The sequence below is a fragment of the Trachurus trachurus genome (assembly GCF_905171665.1).
Source record: "Trachurus trachurus genome assembly, chromosome: 20".
Taxonomy (NCBI): domain Eukaryota; kingdom Metazoa; phylum Chordata; class Actinopteri; order Carangiformes; family Carangidae; genus Trachurus; species Trachurus trachurus.
The window spans coordinates 9447124-9467634 of record NC_139911.1 but is presented as its reverse complement, the minus strand read 5'-3'; the positions used below and the strand labels follow the sequence as shown (position 1 = coordinate 9467634).

General features: G+C 41.2%; 2 protein-coding genes across 2 annotated transcripts; both read right to left on the bottom strand.

Annotated features, from left to right (window-relative positions):
• Nucleotides 1–46: 46 nt before the first annotated feature.
• LOC311003663 (retinol dehydrogenase 12) lies at nucleotides 47–4077 on the bottom strand (the record flags this gene model as incomplete). Its single annotated transcript, XM_083995457.1, has 7 exons — nucleotides 47–149; nucleotides 411–603; nucleotides 1044–1253; nucleotides 1343–1447; nucleotides 1538–1693; nucleotides 2073–2188; nucleotides 4019–4077. 7 exons carry the CDS (start codon nucleotides 4075–4077, stop codon nucleotides 47–49), a joined length of 942 nt encoding a protein of 313 aa, XP_083851583.1.
• Nucleotides 4078–4804: 727 nt separating this feature from the next.
• tnfrsf11a (tumor necrosis factor receptor superfamily, member 11a, NFKB activator) lies at nucleotides 4805–19193 on the bottom strand. The gene is made up of 10 exons (XM_083995444.1): nucleotides 18907–19193; nucleotides 13721–13799; nucleotides 12733–12858; nucleotides 12282–12428; nucleotides 12106–12196; nucleotides 11630–11706; nucleotides 11315–11416; nucleotides 10962–11011; nucleotides 9874–10807; nucleotides 4805–6036 (listed from the first exon to the last, which is right to left on the bottom strand). Exons 1-10 carry the CDS (start codon nucleotides 18979–18981, stop codon nucleotides 5753–5755), a joined length of 1965 nt encoding a protein of 654 aa, XP_083851570.1. The 5' UTR covers nucleotides 18982–19193; the 3' UTR covers nucleotides 4805–5752.
• Nucleotides 19194–20511: the final 1318 nt, after the last annotated feature.

Here is a 20511-nt window from a genome sequence, read left to right as displayed (position 1 = left end):
TGCTAATAAATATTGATTCATAGAGTAGAAGGAGATGTGCGGGGGTTTATCTCCAGCGGACGCCCAGCAGGTGGCAACTCACAGCCCACAACTTTAAGGCAGTGCCGTCATCCCGACCTGCCCTGCAGCTCTGTGCAAGGGCACAGTCCCTGAAAGGAAAGAAAATGAAAAATATGGATATTAGGCCCACCTCCTTTGCACATTTAACATTTCGCTTCAAGCTTTTAGACGGCCTGTTTCTTTCTATCTAATCCTCCTCTGCTGTGATTGGTATGAAAGTAGCCTAATACTGGTCTTCATTGACCGTGCATGCGACAAGATGATGCCTGATATCAGATTTTATTTCACACATGGCTCGATTTGGTTAACTTATTATTATTAGACTGATAGGTATTGCATTTCAAACTGACTTGTAGTATCCTCCATTGTGCAGCTGGTGCTCAGGAGTGACAGCGCAGTAGACGGCGGTGTAGGCTCCCTCTGCTGGGGTCTTGATCAGCCGACTGAAGAAATTGCCAATATCCACAAGAGGGCGCTTGATGTGCCGGGCAATGTCAGTGTTCACTACTCCAGGGTCCACCGCATAAACTGTCACACCTAAGACTGCAGGGACAAGGATTCATCATTCATGTAAGAAGAGGACTTTCTTGGAATAATGTGGATGAAGGTTCCTCAGCAGAACATTTGACTTTAAATCCACGTGTAGATTGTTGATTACAATCATTTACCCAAATCAGTCTCTGTGGGTTTTTTTAAATTATTTTTTTGATCTCAGTAATGAGGCTGACAGACAAAGTGTGGCAGGTCTAGTGATGATTAATTCTCCGAAATGACTGTGTTTTGACTGTGTTTTCTACAAACATGTTCCTCCATGCTCTGTTTCTTGCCCGGAGCGGTTGTGGTTGAAGCATGAGACTCTCACATTGGCAAGAGATGCAGATCCATTTTTTATGCACAATAAAAGAGACAGAGAGGCACAGAAAGAGACATAAAGACCAACATACATAATCCTGTTTTCTCACTGTCACATACATACTCCCTACCTTCAGTCCTCTTGGCCATCTCTCTGGTGAACAGGACGTTGGCCAGCTTGCTCTGCGCATAGGCCCTGACAGCGTGATAGCTTTTCTCACCACTCAGGTCATCAAACTGGATCTTTCCAAGGGCATGGGCTGCCGATGACAGGTTGATGACCCGGGAAGGGCCTGAGTGCTTCAGCAAGTCCAGTAGCAGAAAGGTCAGGAAGAAGTGACCTTAACAGGGAGAAAGTTGGTGGAGACATGGAAGATGAGGTGAAATGTATGTATCAGTAACTTAATACAATACAATTTCAATCTCCTACCCAAGTGGTTGACTCCAAACTGCATCTCAAATCCATCTCCTGTCGTAGCATAAGGACACATAGCCACGCCTGCATTGTTGATCAGGTAGTGAAGAGACTTTTCAGCTAGAAAACACAATGTTTATCACCCACATTAGAGCCAGTAATACCACCCTGAGTTTGCATATGTCTGAGTGTGTCTGTGTCTACACCCACTGTTGTAGATATTCTCAGCAAACAGGCAGATTGATTTGGTGTCAGCCAGATCCAGTTGCCTGGCGACTACTTTGGCTCCCTTCACGTCCCTCAAGATGTCACGAGCAGCTTGCTCTCCTTTTGCCATGTTCCTGCACGCCAGAATCACCCGTGCACCTACACAGATTAATACCCCTTAGTGGTGTACGTGTTTGCACGTGCATGCATGTTGAAATCTGACCAAGGTAAGGTGACGTTGCATTTACTTTTAAGCATTTCTCTAAGTGTTTCTTCTGTCAGTGCATGCGGCAGCACTCTCTGCTCTCATATGTTTTTAGCTGTCTTGTATTTAGACCAATACAATCCCATTCCATTTAACAGTTTCATACGTGTGCCACCTTTTTATATGTGTTATTCTTGCATGAGCTTGTTAGGCTTAAAGTGTTTCCCACACTCTGAGTCACTCTAAAAAAAGAAAGAATGTCAGAAATACTAAGAGTATAAGTCATCATGGTACTTATTATTCTGTCTTTAAATGTGCAGCTCTGGTACTTGCCTCTGCTGGCCAGGTCTTTAGCTGTCTCTTTTCCAATTCCAGTGTTAGCCCCTGTCACTATTGCCGTCTTTCCCTCCAGACTAACATCTGAAGACCAGTTTGGGACCAACAGAGACCTGAGGATATAAATGATTAGAGAAGCGTTAAGGTGAATCTTGACTCATGAGGGTGGAATCCATTTTTTTTGAAGAAGTGAAAATGTTTATTTGACATGTTTGTTAATCTTACACTAACTAAATTACAAGACATGTGAGATTTACTCTCAGTAAACAGAAACCTAGCAACAATATCCACCCGTCTTACATCAAGTTAATAGGTAAAGACAGTAATTTGTGTTTGGCTTACATTTGGTATTTAGTCCTGAAAGCAACTATACAACTTTTACCTCATCATTTGTCTGGTGATGAAATCCTTTGAAAAGTTTCTTACCTGATTGCTTGCATTTCTGTAGTTGCTGATATAAAGTTCAGATATCCTTCCCAAAATGTTGAAAGACTCTTGTGTGTGTCTCAAGACTTGGAGACTCGGAGAAATGAGACCAAGGATGAGAATGAGAGAGGGAGAGAAAGAATCACAGCTTTATTTATCCTTAAAATGGTTCAGAGTGCGGTGGGGAGTCATAATTAGATACAAATCCGCCTCTGTTTAGAGTGTGTCATTGTACTAATCAATTAAGGTGAAATAACGAAATGTTTCAGAGAAAGCAATCACATGTCATGTACAGTACAGTACCACCGTTTTCCAATAGGTCAAAGTAAGAGGGCACTGTGTACTGTATATGTTTATACAGATGGTTGTGAGATTCATTTTTCTTTGTGTCAGTTTATGCCAAAAAGTATTGATGCTGTCAACGGAAATATTCTTTTTATACAGTAGTAAAAAAACAAAAAAAACAGCAATACCCTCAGAGTAAAACACTTAATTAAATGTAAAAGGCCAGAATTAAATTATCACAGCAGATTGTTAGTGTGCCTCATTGCTGCGCTCCTGATGCATGAACCTGAAAGCATCCTTTGAAAGTTGTATCTGCGGCTTCACATGTTGCTTAGTCGAGCTAATTAATCTACTTTTTCATGGTTTGATTTGAGGGGATTCATCCAGTTCAAGGAAACTCATCTTGTCTTGTGAGCTAAACCGTGATCTGTGAAGTAACTGGAAACTCTGTTTGATAAGTGAAAATTCACCATTTGTGAAAAGTCACCACTCTTTCTACAGCTGAAATTCAAAACCTGGATCCACAGGTGAAGCGACTGTAATTTCAGCATTACACTGCTACGGATTTCCTGGTGCTTTCCACAGGAAGGTCTAACTTATCAGCTACCTTTATTTGAAGCGGTTTGTTTAATTACTGACTTGAACTACATGGTTACTTCATTTGACCCTTCAGAGTATGAGATCTGATCCTGGACTATTATGGGATGTGATTCTATATCTCATGAATTATACAATTCCCGCTTATACAAACAATATCAACTGAGCCTTGTTTTGTATTGCAGCCCATGTTTAGAACATATCAGTGATGGTAATTATTTGAAATGTGTCGTCTTTTGACCCAATATGCCTTTACAACTGGGGGGTAGACTGTCGCAACATGCAGTGGTTTTTGGCTCAAATGAGAAACAGTTTTTAAACAGATGAAGACCTGAAAAAATAAAGTTGAAACCATTTAAATCTACAGTCAAGGCCTGTGTTGGCTGGCCAGCCAGATCTCATGTAAACCATGTGAAAGCTAGTCATAACTTCCTGTTTTTACAAACAACCATAAAATAAGCTAAGACAAAATGCGCACTTACGCACACACAGACGTACACACTTACAGTACATACACACACACACACACACACACACACACACACACACACACACACACACACACACACACACACACACACACACACACACACACACACACACACACACACACACACACACACACACACACACACATAAACATACTCTTGCTGACCCAAACCAGGTCTAAATGAGTGCTGCCAGCTCTTCTCATGTGGTGGCTCTGTGACGCTAGCTGGTCTGACTGCTAGATTAGTTTCTCCTCACAGCTGCTCACCATCCCCAGGCCTGATGAAAGGCTGGCTGTCTGTCTGTCTGTCAGCATGGGGACAAAGACAAAGAGGCCATGCCACATGTGTAATTAGCATTGCTTCACAATGATTATAGATGATCTTGAGGAGATAAATGACTTTTTCTTTGTAATTTACTGATCCAAGAATAGGAAAGTTGACAGAGAGAAACCACAGAGGGCAGGATGGCAGCCATCCCTCAAGGGATTAAATGCAAAACATATTTAATTTCAATCAAAACATCCTTTCAGTCATTCATTTCAATAAGTTTCATTGATATGTACAGAATTTTTTGTAAAGCAGAATACATATGAAAAACTATTAATCTGAACAGTCCCTCTTCTGGAATGTGTGCGTTTTACCAGCTGTTGATGGCTCTACTAAACTTCACACATCCACACCACAAATCAACTGAGAGGAAGCACAAAGGGAACATTCACTTATTTCACAAATACATCATGCTTTTCTTCTTTTGAAATATATACAAACATTGATCACACGCATGAATCTTCTAAAATATAACTTTGAAAAAATTATTTAAAACAAAATATTATAAACAGGCTGACATTTTACTTTTCTTCATTAAGGCTTGCACATTAAACATAATGAAACAAAACAAACCAGTAATAAAATAGCTTATCAAATGCACAGCATTTTTTTTCTAGACACAAACTGCACCTGTGGTGCAATACGAAGAGAATAAAAAAGTCTACATACAGGGGGAACAAGCATCGTACCAAAACTGGATGTGTCTCGTTACTGTAAAATAGCTTTTCTTAGATCAATCAAAACCAGAAAAAGGCAAGTGAAATGCTTAAAACTCACTATTATTTTTTCCCCCTCAAGTTGATTCTACTCTGCCAAATCTTAATGTGGCAAGTAGATTGAATTTTCCTGCATAAAAATATTTACTTTCATGGCATGATTTTCTCAGAGCAAACGCAATTATTTCCACATGGTGGATATCTAGTTATGTAAGAAAACTTCTGAAATCATCCAAATGTCAAATCTAGAATCTGGAAATCAACAGACTTTAACCTGGGTTATAATGAAAGGTGGGAAATGTAGTACCTTTTCTGAATCAAGACCCAGCTGCAATTTCCATACAACCATAAAAACATGACGTTCTTCCAGTCTGAGCTCTAGTTCCACATCCAATTCCCAACAAAATTCCCCATCATTGTCTGGAATGAAGGGAGTTTCCATTTGAAAAAAGCCTGCAGCTTTCCATTGGAAACTGAAAAAGGCACATTAAGAGATGCCTGAGGCAACACTCAATGACTAATGTATAAAAAGGGACATGTTCTTTTAGATTAACTTCAAAAAAGGTGAGATGGGCAAGGCAAGGACTGATAGCTTCATGTTGTCAAAAGTTTCTTCCTCAGTCAACTGGATCGATCAGCTTCATTTTAACTAAAAGAGTTTGTGTCCTTGCTCTTATCTGAAAAGCTGATCTCGTTGGTCAAAGGGTATTTTCTATATTTGAAGTTCGTAATGTGAGGTGATGTAACAACCAGGACCAAATCAGAAATCATTTTTGCAAGGTCCATCTGATAGTTATCGAGATGATCGCTGAACTAAAAGCCATTTGGTCACTTGTCACTTTCCGAGTGGCCGCTCAACCACCGCTTCCTGGACTGGCAGTGTCTCGTCTTGCGATGTGATGTGGGAAACAGAATCCCCATGTGACCTCAGGCTGTTCTGGAAAAATGGAGCTGTCTCGTTGGCCTCTTCCTGAACGGGGCTTCCAAAGGCATCATCCTGCCCTGCCCCCTCACTGCCAACAGACGTCTGGCTGACGTAGACAACAATGACGTCACCGCTGAAATTCATCACCTGGCCACTGGAGATGAAGGTTGTGTTGTGATTCCCCGACACCTGACCTGAACAAAAAAAAAAAAGAACATGGAACGGAGAAAAAAAAGAAATTGTGAGCAGTTGAAAACAGATAAAAACAAGACACAAGAGATGCCATAAAAGGGTGAAGAATCTCGTGGACAAACTATTGATACATTCATTTTCTATGAAGTAAAGTTTCTTTTCCTTTAAATGGGCTAGTCTGAGAAAAACCTTGATTTTGCAGTTCAACTTTTACCTCAGTGGTACGTTATAGAAAAACACAAATAAAGCAACTCAGCCAAGCTGTGACATCTTGGCTGGTATTGTTTTAACCTTCTGGATCTTTGTGTGTTTGTCATCAGGGTAAATCATGGTCCTCGAGACATCTACACTACAGTACTGTAGGGGGAAGTACCTGGAGGTGGTTTAGACTACTTTGGTAGGTGTTTATGTCTGTGGACAGATTTTTCACCAGAATAGCATCACATCTGCGCAAAAGACAGTCACAAAACACAAGAGGTGTGTAGTTGAGATCAAAATTAAGGCCGTGTTTATTGGATGTGGAGTATTGAGCACTCATGTAATAATGTAGTAATGACTACCAAGCACTCCTGTCAGAACCAAGCAGCAACCTCAACCCCTGAGGCTGAAAAATGAAGCCAACAAAACTTGCTGTTCTTTGAATGGCCACTTGAGGCTGACACCAAAAATGAGTAAATCACCATAGACTCTCCTGTTAAAATGTCCAACTTTACAGCAGAAATAAACGTGTTTACAGCCTTGCAAAAAAAAAAAAAATGGTTTCGGTCTCTGTGGCTACATTCCTCCTTCGGGATGACTGTATGGAGGCCAGATTTTTTATGTAACTCCTGCATTTGAACTTTATTAAGTTTTGCATAATTGGGGGGGTGCTGCTTTGACTGACAGTTGAGTGAATGTATGCTTGCCAGAAGCTAGCATGCATTAAAATCTGGTCTGCACACATGCCCCTCCTCTTTCCCCATTTCCTCCCCAATTCCGCTCTATGGGTGATGTCGCAGAGGCTACGTCAATCTAAAAACACTGAAAGGTCAGAATGACAAAATGTTGCTGGGTGTGATCCCAACACAAGATGGTCTCTGATTGGGAAATGTGTAGAAACATGAACATATAGGTTTTGATTGTGTAAGACTCTGCCTTTCCTCCTCCACAGTCAGACAGAGATTCCCCTATTCATGACATTATGTGAAGAAGGGACTAAAACTTGGCTAACCTCGGATGACAAATGGACAGTGGGTGTAATGACCGTGCAGGGTGACCACAGACAGGCCGCAGCTACATAGATTGCCATATCATATCCTTTTTGCCATATTTGTTTCAGAGTGTCCAGCACTTTTTTTGCGTGAGAAAGTCAGGACCTCTGAAAACAGGCAATTTATCACGGGTTTAGGGTTTTACAGACATGGCTGAACAAAATAAAAAGAAAAAAAGTGCTGTTAAACTCTTTCTAACCTTCACTCAGTCCACTAATATGTTTTTTTTTTCCTTAAAAGGGGATGTTCTTGTTTTTCACCTCGTCTCTCAATGTGATTCCTGCCCTAAAATCATTTGCACAAACTTGTACTCTTGCTGCATTGACGTCCATGTACTGATCACCCGTGAATCTGAGCCAGCCAGGTGAATTATGAAATAAAACTGTGCCTTGTTGTTTTGTAAGCCATCTTTCACCACATTAAGCCTCTGGTTCCTATTTTATCCAGCCGCCTGTCTGACTTTCCAGCCAGCAGAAAGAGCCGACCCTCCATGACTCACAGCTCACGTCCCATTTATTCACACATATGTGCACATACAAACATAACTGCTGTAAATCTAAACAAACAGGTTAACACTTTTAAACCTATACATACACATGCATTGAGAAAGCACACACACGTTTTCTAAAGCTGCAAAGACAGACAAACACAATCACACACTCACAGAGAGTGTGTGTCTCTGTGTTCCCCCATCTGAGAGCCTTTCCCGGAATACCAGTCTGAGAGGTCTATCTGAAAACTATGTCATTTCACCACAACTTTGAAAACAAAGCTCTATGGAATTTGCTTGGGTTCTTCTGTTTATCCTTTCTTAATACTGTGCTGTTTCTTCTGGATAACCAACAAATCTAGCAATACAGTTTTTCAGACAGGGGTCTCCTGTTAGCACTACACCAATACACCAATTAGCACTTGAACAGTGAAAGTTCATGTCTTACACTACACCTGTGGAGCCACCAGGTAAGACTGATGTTGTATACTGGACTTCTATGTGTGACCCATTAGAGAAATGAGTTCAAAAGTGGACAGGTGAAACCTTTTGACCTTTAATTCACCTTTAAATAGCATGAGCGGGAAGTCTATTTAATCATGTGCCATTACTGCATGATGGGAAATGGTGTTCATCTAAAGCCAGCAAACATGTAATTAAAGTACACAGCCATCAGTGAGGGTTCAAAAAAGTCTTCACAAGTGTGTGTGTGTGAGTGTGTTTTTGTTGGGTGGGCAGGCTTATAAAAGTATTACTCAAGCTGCACACATCTTGATTCAATTAAAGCTGCGGTCACTTTGCGCAACCCTATGGAACTCTGGGTAAACAGGAGCTTTGTAGATGGCATAGTTCACACTGATGCGGACTCAAACTCTGTATGTTAGTGTGTGCGGTTCTGGTGGTTCATTGCTCATCAAGCACACATATATTATTCCTCCATCCTGTGTGGTCTCCTGAAAATTCAGGGTTCAACTATCACTACTGGCTTTAATAAAACATATTTCTTGGAAACACACAAGCTTCTCATTCTTGTGCTGAAATCAATCCCCTGTTAGCTGTATTCAGCATGTTCACCTAATGATACCCCAGTTTGAGCTAACCACTGTCCCGATCAGACTGTTCTGATAATGCTGATTTTATAACGAGCCATAACCACCGGGTGGTTGAGGCACAATACATAAATGTTTCCCAGATATTTTTTGCCTTGGCAGAGTGTAAAGGCCCCTGTGAGAACAATACAAGTTCAACCACGTGACAGTAAAACTTTCCATTAAAACCAACATAAATTTCATTCTGTTATTCTTGGTGGCTTGTCCCACCTCTTCTGCGGAGAGGGAACACTGTTATGTAGTATATCAAATCATGTATGGGTATAACCCTGTGGCAATACAGTGGTGACTGCCTACACAAACAAAGAACACAGAATCCACCTGGCAAACACAACTGTGGACACACAGTCTTTGTAATGAGCCATTATCCAAATAGTGCACAACCACAGTGCATACAGTTTTCATTGACGTTGCTGTGTGGATACAGCATCTTTGTATTGCCCTTTCTGGGAAGCTACACACAGCTGTATGGAGGCCCATTTCTGCCACAGAATAAAGTTATAAAGTTTAAAAGTCTGTTATTGTATCACATTTTATTCATGTTTGTTTTAAATTCTACATTATAAATTGTGTTGTAAAAAAAAAAAAGTATTTGTGACACTATGTTTGAAAGTTATGATCACAGAATGAGAAGGTCAGACTAATTTTGTAATAATAATACAATACAGTTAGTTAAAAGCACACTTATGCAGAAAATACAAGAATGGATAAAAATGATAAGTTATTAATAAGTTGAAGTCAATCATCATTATTATCACATCACTTACAGTAACAATCAATTTAGACTTTTTGATATTGTGTTATGTATAATGTTACTTATAACCTTGACAAAGGAAAAGGAAAAAATTCATGATGTTGACTTCATATTTCATTTTGAGAATTTTCTTTTTCACCCTTTTGTAATATTTCATTCATATTTTCCTTTTTCTGGCAGTTACAGGCTTCCATTTCGGCTGATATAAATTCTTGCAGTTTTGAATTTTCACTCACCTGAGGTAAGAGTTGGTTCAGCCAGCTGACTATGGAGGCTCTCAGGTGAGCACTCCACCTCTGATTCCCCAGATGAGAGCTTGTTCCCATTAGTGTCCTCCCAGGAAAGTCCTCGATTTTGCTCTAGGCTAAAAGCCTCGGGGGACTTGTCCAGGTAGAGCTCTCCGACAGATGAGGGAGTCATCAAGGGGCTGACGGAGGTTGTGCTAGTCTCTGTTGAGGTGGAGTCCATGCTTGCCAGTCTGTATAGTTCCTCCTGTTTAACCTGTGACCTGTCAGTCAGGAAAGGTTTGACCTCTGATGACACCAGAGCCTGGGACAGAGGCAGGCAGAGTTCAGGGAGGGGACTGGATGGAGGGACGACGGAGGAGGTCTGGAGGAGTGGAGGCGAATGAGAGACAAGAGACGCAGCACCTGTTTCACTCCTGCACAAAACTATCTTTTCTTGAGTTCCTTCACCTTTTTCTCCACTATTGATTCCCCTTACACTCTCACTCTTCCCCTCTCTCCCACTCTGTTCTCCATCCCTATCTCCATCGAGCCCTCCGCACGAGCAGGTTCCTGGAGTCCCGGGACTGACGGCCTGGCTACAGTCCTCATTCTCCCCTACTTCCAGAGGCTCATGGACAGGAATGACACACACACAAGAACCTGCCAAAAGTGGAGACACACTCACGACCTCCTCCTCTTCTGAGACCTCCTCTGGTTCTCCAGACCCCTCACTCTGGTCCTCCATGAGTGTCTTCTTGTTGGTTCCTTCTTGCCCTGTCACTTCCCCTGTGAATGGCAGCGAGACTTTGGCGTCAGGAACAGAGGTGGGGATTGTGCATGGGGACTCATCTGTGGGGTTGTTTGGTGCTTGGCAGATGAGTTTGGTCGTCTCACATGGTGAACACTTGGGACCCCCACTATGGTAAAGAGGGGCCAAGGTCTCCTAGAAGAAATAGAACAAATAAAGCAGCACTGTTAAAGTCCTGTATTTTTTTTTCTCTGATGACTGATTATGTTTCTTTCCAATTCATTTCACAAGTAAATTAAACCTGATTCTTGTGTGTTTTTATTGCTTTGTAACTGAAATTCGACTTTACCTGCTGTATCCTAGTCCGCTTCAGATTCTGAACACAGGATCGCAGATTCACTAGACAAAGAAACAGCATGTTGTATCTTTATACACAATCAAAAAAATCGTATTTATTTCTGGTGCAGATTATTGGCAGGCAGTTAAACATGCTTGATAAATCAATTTGACAACCAGTGTTCACTTAATGTGGTTACATCAAGAATGTGCATAGTGTGCAATCCTCATGATGCATGTCTGTTCTGAATTAATGTTTACTTTGAAATCAGTCTAGATATATACATCTGCTTTATCATTGGGAAGAAAAACAATTGAACATCTCTCGAAAGGAAACTCTAAGATGAATACAGAGCTGTAACTTACCAGAGAGTAACTTCAGTTTGTCCTTGTAGCAGAAGAGGAGCAGGATGAGGAGACACAGGACTGTGATGACTGACAGAACTGAAACTATGACCCAGGAGGGAGCTGCACATGCGAGAAAGACAAGTTCAGAGTTAACTTTTGAACTCTACATGTGCAGTCAGTCACGATAATTGCCAAAGGAAAGCTATAAAATAAATCAGACATGAGACTCCACCTTATTTTCCTCCATTTTGTCATTTTTTATACCTAAAAGTTCTAACACTTATGTAGGTGTAAAAAGGTTTTATTTTTGGTGACAATATGCCCATGTCTTACCAGACACAGGTGGTCCACACTCTGCATCATCCTCAGCACTGCCTGGACGCTTCTCACTCTTGCCCTCAGCTTTACAACTAGGAGAGAGGAGGAAAACACAGAGTGAAGAGAAATATCTACACGTGGACATTTTTTTTCCCCAGTAGAGTGAAACACCATGATGAATGAGAGAGAGAGACAGAGGCAGAGACAGAGATTAAATAAAAAGAAACTCCCTATTCCCTCCCTTTCTGACTCCATCATCAACATCATCACAGATGCAGCCAGCAGTGGAAGCTGGTGTCTGGTCCAGGGTTCCAGAGGAAGCGGTGAGCACATTAGTCATAGCAGCTGGATGATGTTGAGGAGATACCCAGATGCATTTTCCCTTAAAAAAAGATTCCAGGCTAAAAATTATGTGTGTGTGTGTGTCTGTCTGGGGTTGTGTGTGTGTATGTGTGTTTGTCTGTTTAGGGTGTATGTGTGCATACACTTACTTGGTCCATTGTTTGCACTGTTCGTCATTGTTGTCATCAGAGAAGAAGCCTTTCTTACATGGAACACAGATCTTCCTTCCATTAGTAGACGCTGAAATGAACAATAATACATATTGAAATACATATCTAGGTGCTGGACGTGAATGACTGAAGTGTGTTTTGTGTTCGTGTCTCACCCAGATCCACCTCGAGTCCAAATCCAGCTCTGCAGGTGGGTATCTTCTCACAGAACTCACAGTTGATGAGGAAGCACTGGAGGTGGGGGCGGCAGCGACATGGCTCCTCCGACACAAGGTTCTCAGCCGTCTCCATAAAACCCTTCACTTTTTTTTTTAAAAAGGAGGGGGCGGGGTTAGGTCAAAATCTTTTGTGGGTGAAATATGTTATTATGTTATTTTCACCTTTCACCTCATCTTACTTTCACCTCTTGATACACATTTATGGGGAATAGCCTATTTTAAATTCACCACATCCTAATTACACATTCAAAGATTTTCTGTGATGATCAGAGTTTTTTGGACTACAAAAAGACAACTCTTTTTGGAGACTATGTCAACAATGTTGAGGGTGTAGTTTATAGCATTGTTATGGCTCACATGTTACAAATTTTGAAATAAAAATAATGACCTGGGTCACAGAACTTCTGCTGGAGACAGCGCTTCTCATCCGTCCACACGGGCTGGTATTCACCAGGATTACATTTTCTACATTTCGTCTGGTGAGACTCATTGCAGTCAGAAAGCACACGAAAGCCTGATGGGGGGAAAAATAAAATACAAAGTGAGACCAAGAGACAGAGTGAGGGGGAAGGAAAAAGAAAGAAAAAAAGGAATTTAATGACCCATACATAATCAAAGAGACCACTAAAAACTTAATGGAGGGGGAAAATAGGAGAAGGAAATTGATCAAATTAGGGCCCTTTTCCCTTTTTTAAAGTAGAGGGTACTAGTGGAGCAATGTCAGATGTGTGTGTGTATTTCTCTGTGTGAGTGGGAGTGACAACAAGCTATTTTAAGTCATTTGTTCTGTTTTTAAACATCCTTCCTTTTTTCATTTAGAATCTTTATGAATGGAAATCTATTTTCACATTATGCTGCTTCCATTGACTAAACCATATACGTAATATGCTGACAGTAGTTCCTTGTGTTCCCTTTGTTCCCTGTGTGTGTGTTTCAGCGTGTTTTGCTGTATTTGTGGGGTCAAGCAGCCTTGCGGGGACCATTAAGCTGGACCCTAATCGCTGTGTGAGACTTGGTTTTGGGGATCAGGTATAATAATGTTTAGGTTAGGTTTATGGTTGGGTTAAAGCATTCAGTTGCGATGGGTAAGCTTAGAGAGGGCATGTCCAAACTGTGCCACAAAGGGCCGTGTGGCTGCAGGTTTTTGTTCCAGCCAATCAAGAGCTCACAATTTGACCAATCAACTGTCTGATGACTGAGATCAGTTGATTAAATCTAAGTCTGGTGAGCTGCTGTTCGGTTGAAATAAAAGCCACACAGCCCATTGTGGCATAGTTTGAACGCCTCTGGGTTAGGGGAAGGATCCAGGACACACACTATGTCGATGATGGTTCAATTATAATAAAGCAAGCATTTCTAAGTGTGTGCATTATTACCTCGTTCACATTTCTTGCAGCATCTGGAGCCTTTCAAGTAATGTGTTTCCTCACACTGCAGAGACTTGGAGACTGCATACTGAAACAGAAGTATAAAATTACTATTCTCTCATTTTGTGTATTATTATTCTGTGTATACTGTAAAGAAGAGTCATATACCATTATATCATTTAGATAGATAGATGAACACTTAACAATGAGAATTAACATTTAAGACATTACTTAAACCCATCAGTGCTTCACAGTTCCTCAGTGAATGCCACGCTGTGCAAGTGCGGCCATCTTTCCTCTTCTTTAGTTCATCGTTTCAAATCCACACATGATATTTTGAGATGGCGGTGAGTAATGAGAGGAAGAGGATGGTTTTAACATTTCCAAGACATGGCCAGGAATTCTTTCCACACTCTCAGAAGCACCTGACCACAGCACTGTACAGCCTCCAAACCAGCAAACCAAACCCCAATAGTACCCAATTACATAAGGGGAACCAACTGGAATTAAATGCAATCACCCTCAATTCTCTTGGAATTAATAAACACTTGGCTGCATGTGGCTATACTCTCCTAGTCCATACTAATAAGACGGGTTAAGTATGTGCTTTATCTTTTCTTTTATTTCTCATATCCTACTTACCATGTTTATGCACCAAATTACATAATTATATATGTGCAAATCGATTAAGCAGTAAATCTTACTTTGATTCTGATAATTACCATGATTTTGACAAAGTAATGCAAATGACAGGACTAGATTTACAAAAGGCGTGATTAAAAAAAAGGTTTTGTGGCAGCTGTCACGTTAAATAGTTGGTTTGTTCTTGAAAGATCGGTCTGTTGTAGCTCACTAAAATCTCCTGCTGTCATTCAACAGTGCTATCGCATGCTGCAGAGAAACATTTGGGGACTCTAGTAAAAAGGCCACAAAGGTAAGCCAAGGAGGCTCACACATTCTCACAGTAGCCTATATACTGCACTGCACACACCCACTATAGCCGCCCCTTAATTAGGGGCTGGTAAAAATCCTTGCCACATTGCTGAATTAGAGAATCTGGCTGTTATGATAGAAACGATGCCAAAGCCACAGTGTCTATATAAATGTAGAAAAATACAACCTATATGGACCAGGCTTCACCCTGACCTCAGGCTTACCTCTTTCTTTCCTTTCTTTTTTTCTCCACATTCAGCACTTCTGAGAGTGTTTTCTTCTAGTGAAATTTTACACTGTGACTACGACTACATTCATACTGTAATCTATGGAGTAAAGAAACACTGGTTACTGCAGAGGTCCAGTGAAGTGAAATGTGACATATCCACCCTCCCACTCTCCACACCAGCAACATTTAGAAGTAGCACGTTTGAAACTGTCATCATACTCCACATCTCTTTTCTTTCCCACGATGCATCTGTGTATCTGTAACTCACTACAAAGATACACAAGGCATTGTGCTTCTGGTCATGATTGAGCTCTCTAAATAAGAACAGCTGCATAAAACAGCCTTTATATCCTGTAATAAAATGTTACTTTGGCCATTTTGTTCACTCACAGTATGCACTGTTTAAAGTGTCATTTGGTAATTGTTCTCTTCATTTAAATGCTAAATGAATTCTGGACTTTCCCTGAAAGCAACAAAACGTTTAGTTGCACAGAGCTGGCAACTTTACTTTTGTTGACATTTAAGTTTCCTGTAGACTAAGAACAATAAAATTCTCGAGGAAGCACTCAATCATTGTTTCTCTTGGCATCAAGTTAAAAATTCAACGATATACATTAATACCAGTTTAAATCAAGAACACAGAGGGCACTTAGTCTAACATTATCTCTCTCTTTGTTATTTCTTCCCCCCCTCGCTCTCACACCTCCACATTTAAATCTGTTCAGTCTCAGTGTGTGCCTCTGCTTGGCCTCGGGCAAAAACAGTGCAACATGAACACTGGCAAGAGTTTAATTATCTCCACTCTGCCTCTCTCACATCAGCAAGTCTTTGTTTTAAAATCTAACCAGAGGAATAATGATGCACAGCGCTCATAGCTCGGACCGCAACACTAACGAGGACCATGTGCAGCAACAGACAGAAGTGACAGAAGAGGAAGGTTCCCATGTTAAGATAGATAGATAGATAGATAGATAGATAGATAGATAGATAGATAGATAGATAGATAGATAGATAGATAGATAGATAGATAGATAGATAGATAGATAGATAGATAGATAGACACTGTAGGTTAATTCACACAACTGAACCAACTGAGTGCACAGGAAGCCAGAAGAATGAAGAATGCTGGGAACTGTGTTTTTCTTACCACCACATCTAAACATTGGGTCTCAGTTATGTGAGGCAGTATGTTTTGACACACTAAATATATATGGAAGAGGAAAAGAGCTGATCCACCCCTTATGATTATAGGTTATTACATTGGTCAAGATAGAACATCTAACCTCAAAGCTAACTTTATCGACTCTATGGATGCACATATAGTTTGTGTGTGTCTAACTCAAGTACAAAGGAGAGAGGGGAGTAGAAAGGGAAAATAGTCAAATGAATGGATAGAGTAGTCTGCTTTGACAGAAAGACAAAAGGGTGCATTAAGTGCTCCGCCGCCCCAGTGCTGTTCTGAAACTCCCCTTTTTCAATCATCCTTCTCTAGGTGTTTTGTTTATCTTTTGGAAATCCATCACCAGTAGCGTGATCCTATCACACAGGTGTGCGACAGTGAATGCATTCCATTTGCTGTCAGAGTGCGAGAGAATTTGCATAACGGCCACGGCGCCCACTGGCAACGGGCCTAAAGAAGCACAGTGTGACTGTAGTCCTCTAGGGGTTTTAGTGATCCAAGATAAGGTGCTGTAAAAGCAGATTGCACAACAATTGAATCTTTGTATAGTGATTCCACTTGAGGTTAATTCATTAAAAGCCATAAAATAAATCCTTCTGAAGTTCTTCCACCTGCACAACCTGAGATTTGTACCTGTGTAAAATCACTTACACTCAACTGATAAATACTTTTAAGACACACAAGGCTCTAAAAGAATGTGGGAGTTGTTACACATGGACAGTTTGCATTTGTTTTGTACCACCTTTTCCCTAGGGGATATCCTCTGGTGCACAGTAACTAATATATTTAAAAATAAAAATGGATAATTAGCAGGATGTGTTAAAGCCGCTGTGGATGAATAGAAAATGTAAGAGCAGAATTTTAAGAAAGTCAGCAGGATTAGGTTTAGCAGAGAAGAAAGGATCTTGCAAAAAAAGAAAAAAAAAGCTGTAAACAAGTCCCTTGACAACTATAATCTGTGCTAATTGTTTTAAGGGCATTTAACGAACCTTAATCCGGTTGTGTTACATACTAAAAATCATTATAATCCCTCCTCCTCTCTCCACACAAAGCTCTATTGTCATCATAAGGCTGCACACTTTACCAATCAGCATGTCAGAGTGTCTAAGTCTGAATAGTTAAATCAAGTTTGGATCTGCACACCTGAGGCAACATAAGTGTTATTGCTCAAGCCAAGGTACTGTAGACAAAACATTTACTAATGATACAGCGGTGTGTGTGTAAGTGTAAATTGATGGAGGCGTGGATACACATGAGGTTGGAGAAAAAAACACATGAAGACAAGAAGTAAATAATGCTTGAAGTGAAGAAGGTTTTTTGTTTAATTTTAGAAAAATAGGTCGTTAGACATTGTTGATGGTGGATGACATAAAGGATGGATGGATGGGTGGAGGCCAAGTGAAGCTGACTAATAAAAAGTACAGAACCTGATTGGGTAGGCTAGGGAATACATTCACCAAACCTCGGCTTATTCATGACACATTGACTTTTAACCCCCGACTATCTTGAAGTAATTTTGTATTGCGAAATGATACAGGCCATTTGAAATGATGAGGGGAATTAATAGGAAATAATGTGAGTTAGTCATGGTCAGACGAAAACAAAGCCAAAGATTTAAGGTGTCACCTTGAAACAAGCCTTGATGAGAAATACATTCTCTCTTCCCGTACACTGATTTGTTTTCCAGATATCGTCTCTGTATTTGCTCACTCCTTACCACTGCTTGAGAAACTGTGACTTACATCTGATAGTCTGTAAAAAGCATCTTTCTTCAGTGCAATTATGTCTCAGCTTGGACAATAAGCAGTCCCCCCCAAAACAAAAACCAAAAAAAAAACATCATCTCTTGCAACACATTTTAGGGAAGCAGAGGGAAAAAAAACAGGGCAGAGTGTCTGTTCCAGTCAAAGTCATAACGATGCTGGCTTACAGTAATACAGACAAACAGGCAGTGATAGATCACTGGTGCCCAGCAGTCCCACCACCAACCACATCTTATAAACTGCTCCACCTGGACAGAATTAGCTGTTTGGACTCAACAACAACATGGACAACATCATGTCATTGGCCATTCGTTTTCTTTTCTTTTTTTTAAATGATGACATTGGATCATTTCAGACATTGTGAAACCTGGTTGTTTCAATGCCAGTAGTTCAATCCTTGCCTTTGAGCTGTGGCACTGAAAACAAGAAATGATCATAAAAATGGCATGTTTGTATGTATGGATGTATGTATGTATGGAACCTGGTGGAGATGCTGACAGTGGAAGATAACAGCCAAATTATTGTAACCCTATAACCCGTGGAGAATTAAAAAACAAACAGTGACAACTACTTTGGATCTCTCTAGGTCAGTTATTGGTCCCTGTGCCTCACTTTGAGAACCGTCTCCTCTGGCGGAGCTAACGGGGTTCCCGATGAGCCACTTGGCCCGCGCCGGTCCCCTGTGGACCGGCAGAGAATGTTTGGTGGAGGGGGGCGGGGGGGACATCCAGTTGCCAGCGGCGTTTTTGCGGTGAGAACAGGGGAGGTGGACTCGACCCAAACACAACTGTTTCCAGTCAGTGTCCCGGCGTAAAAAAGTCAACCCTCCCTCCACCCCCATCCTCCCCCTCTCACCAAAATCATCTGACTTGTTGATACATGGATTACTGTTACATCTCCTTGTCCATCAACCCAAGAAAACAAAAAATCTCAGTTTTTTTTTTACATTGACGCTCGTTGAAATAAGACCTGACAGCTCATGAACAGTAATATGACAGAGAAGCAGCACAAAGTAAAGTAATAAACAGCTCTTTTCTACACCAAATACACTCCCTCAAGGCCATTTCTGGTGGCAGTCGTGTGTTTTTACCTGTGCGTAAAAGGTGACCAGGGCACACGTTATCCAGCCGCGGAATATCCAACTTGTGGAGAAGTTTTGTCTCATCTCTGCTGGTTTATGAAGACTCCCGCAGAGGCGAACTTTTCTCTCTCAGCCCAACAGATGACTCTGAACACCCGAGATCCGATTTCTCTCTTCAAATGTCCTCACAGTAAATCACTTCTTCTGGCGGAGCCTCCACAGCGTCTCACAGGGCATTCTTGTGCCTTCATTCCCGTTTGGGAAGTTGCAGTTCCCACCTCTCCTCTCCTCTTCTCATCCTCTCTCTCTCTCTCTCTCTGCCTTCACCCACGCGTTCTGCTGAAAGAAGCATGCAACAGCTTGTGAAAACTGAGCGAGTGAGTGAAGGAGGGTGGGAACTCCACCCACGTTGTCATATGGAAGGCAAAAAAAAAAAGTTCACCTCTCCCCCCCTCCTGGATCCATGCTCTGGTCTTTTTCTTTCTTCCTGAATGAGTGTGTATGTGGCAGTTAGTTGTTCTCAGTAATGTACAATTATCACAGCAACATGAACTTTAACACAGTGGAAAAGCCTCTGCAGTCACAGTGCAGGCTGCAGGATGCATTTCTGAAAGTGTTTGTCATGTGACATTTCCTATGAGAATGACCAGTTATGACCTTATGAGCAGAATAAAAATTCAAATATGACCCCACACATTCAAAGGCAAAGCATGTGGTCACTTTCAAAGATTTCACTTCCTGCAGGTGCCGCTCATCATGGAAGCAAGTAAGGGCTGATCTCAGCATACACTAGTTCCTGGAGTGTAGGCCCTGGAACCGTTCTGACCGTATCTAAACTCTACAAATGCCACTTATTTAGAAATATAGTGGAACCAGGAAATTTTGCAGCTGGAAGAGAAAGTCTATGTGTGTGTGTGTGTGTGTGTGTGTGTGTGTGTGTAGGGAAGAAAAAAAAACATGCACACCCACACACACAGATACTGGGTGTATTTCCCTCAGAATTTGCATGGCAGATTAGACCCAACCTTACTTGGCAAGTCAAGAGAGGGAAGGTCTGAGAGAATGGAGAATCTGTTCTCTTCAAGGTGACAGTTATGCAAATATTAAATTACATGTTTGGGGCCTGGATGGATAAAACTGGGATGGTCGACTGGCATGAGAGGAGGGGGAAAAAAGGAGTATTTTGGACCAAGACATAAAAGAAAGAAGAGTGAGGCAAATTTTGGACTAAGACAAGAAAGAAAGAAGAGAAAGCCAAATCTGTTTAAAAGTGATGATTCAGAGATTTGTGTCTGTATAACATGACTATTGCACACTGAAGTGTCCTGTGTATCCATAACAGTGTACAGACTACAATCCAGCTGATCGTCTCATGATCAGCACAACTGGCAGGAGGAGGGGATGCTTACAGGAATCTTTTACCTCATAAGCAGTTTAATAGCGGAGAAAGTGGAAGAATAATGAAAGTTTTACGCTGAGCCAGTGGAGGTAATGGGTTCTGTCCTCCCTCTCGCCCTCTTCCTGTAAAAACATGCTGAGTGAAGCTGTTTTGTGGTAGGGCCTCTGCAGCTCGCACAGTAGCAATTAAGAGCCAGATGTGACTGTTTTAGCAAT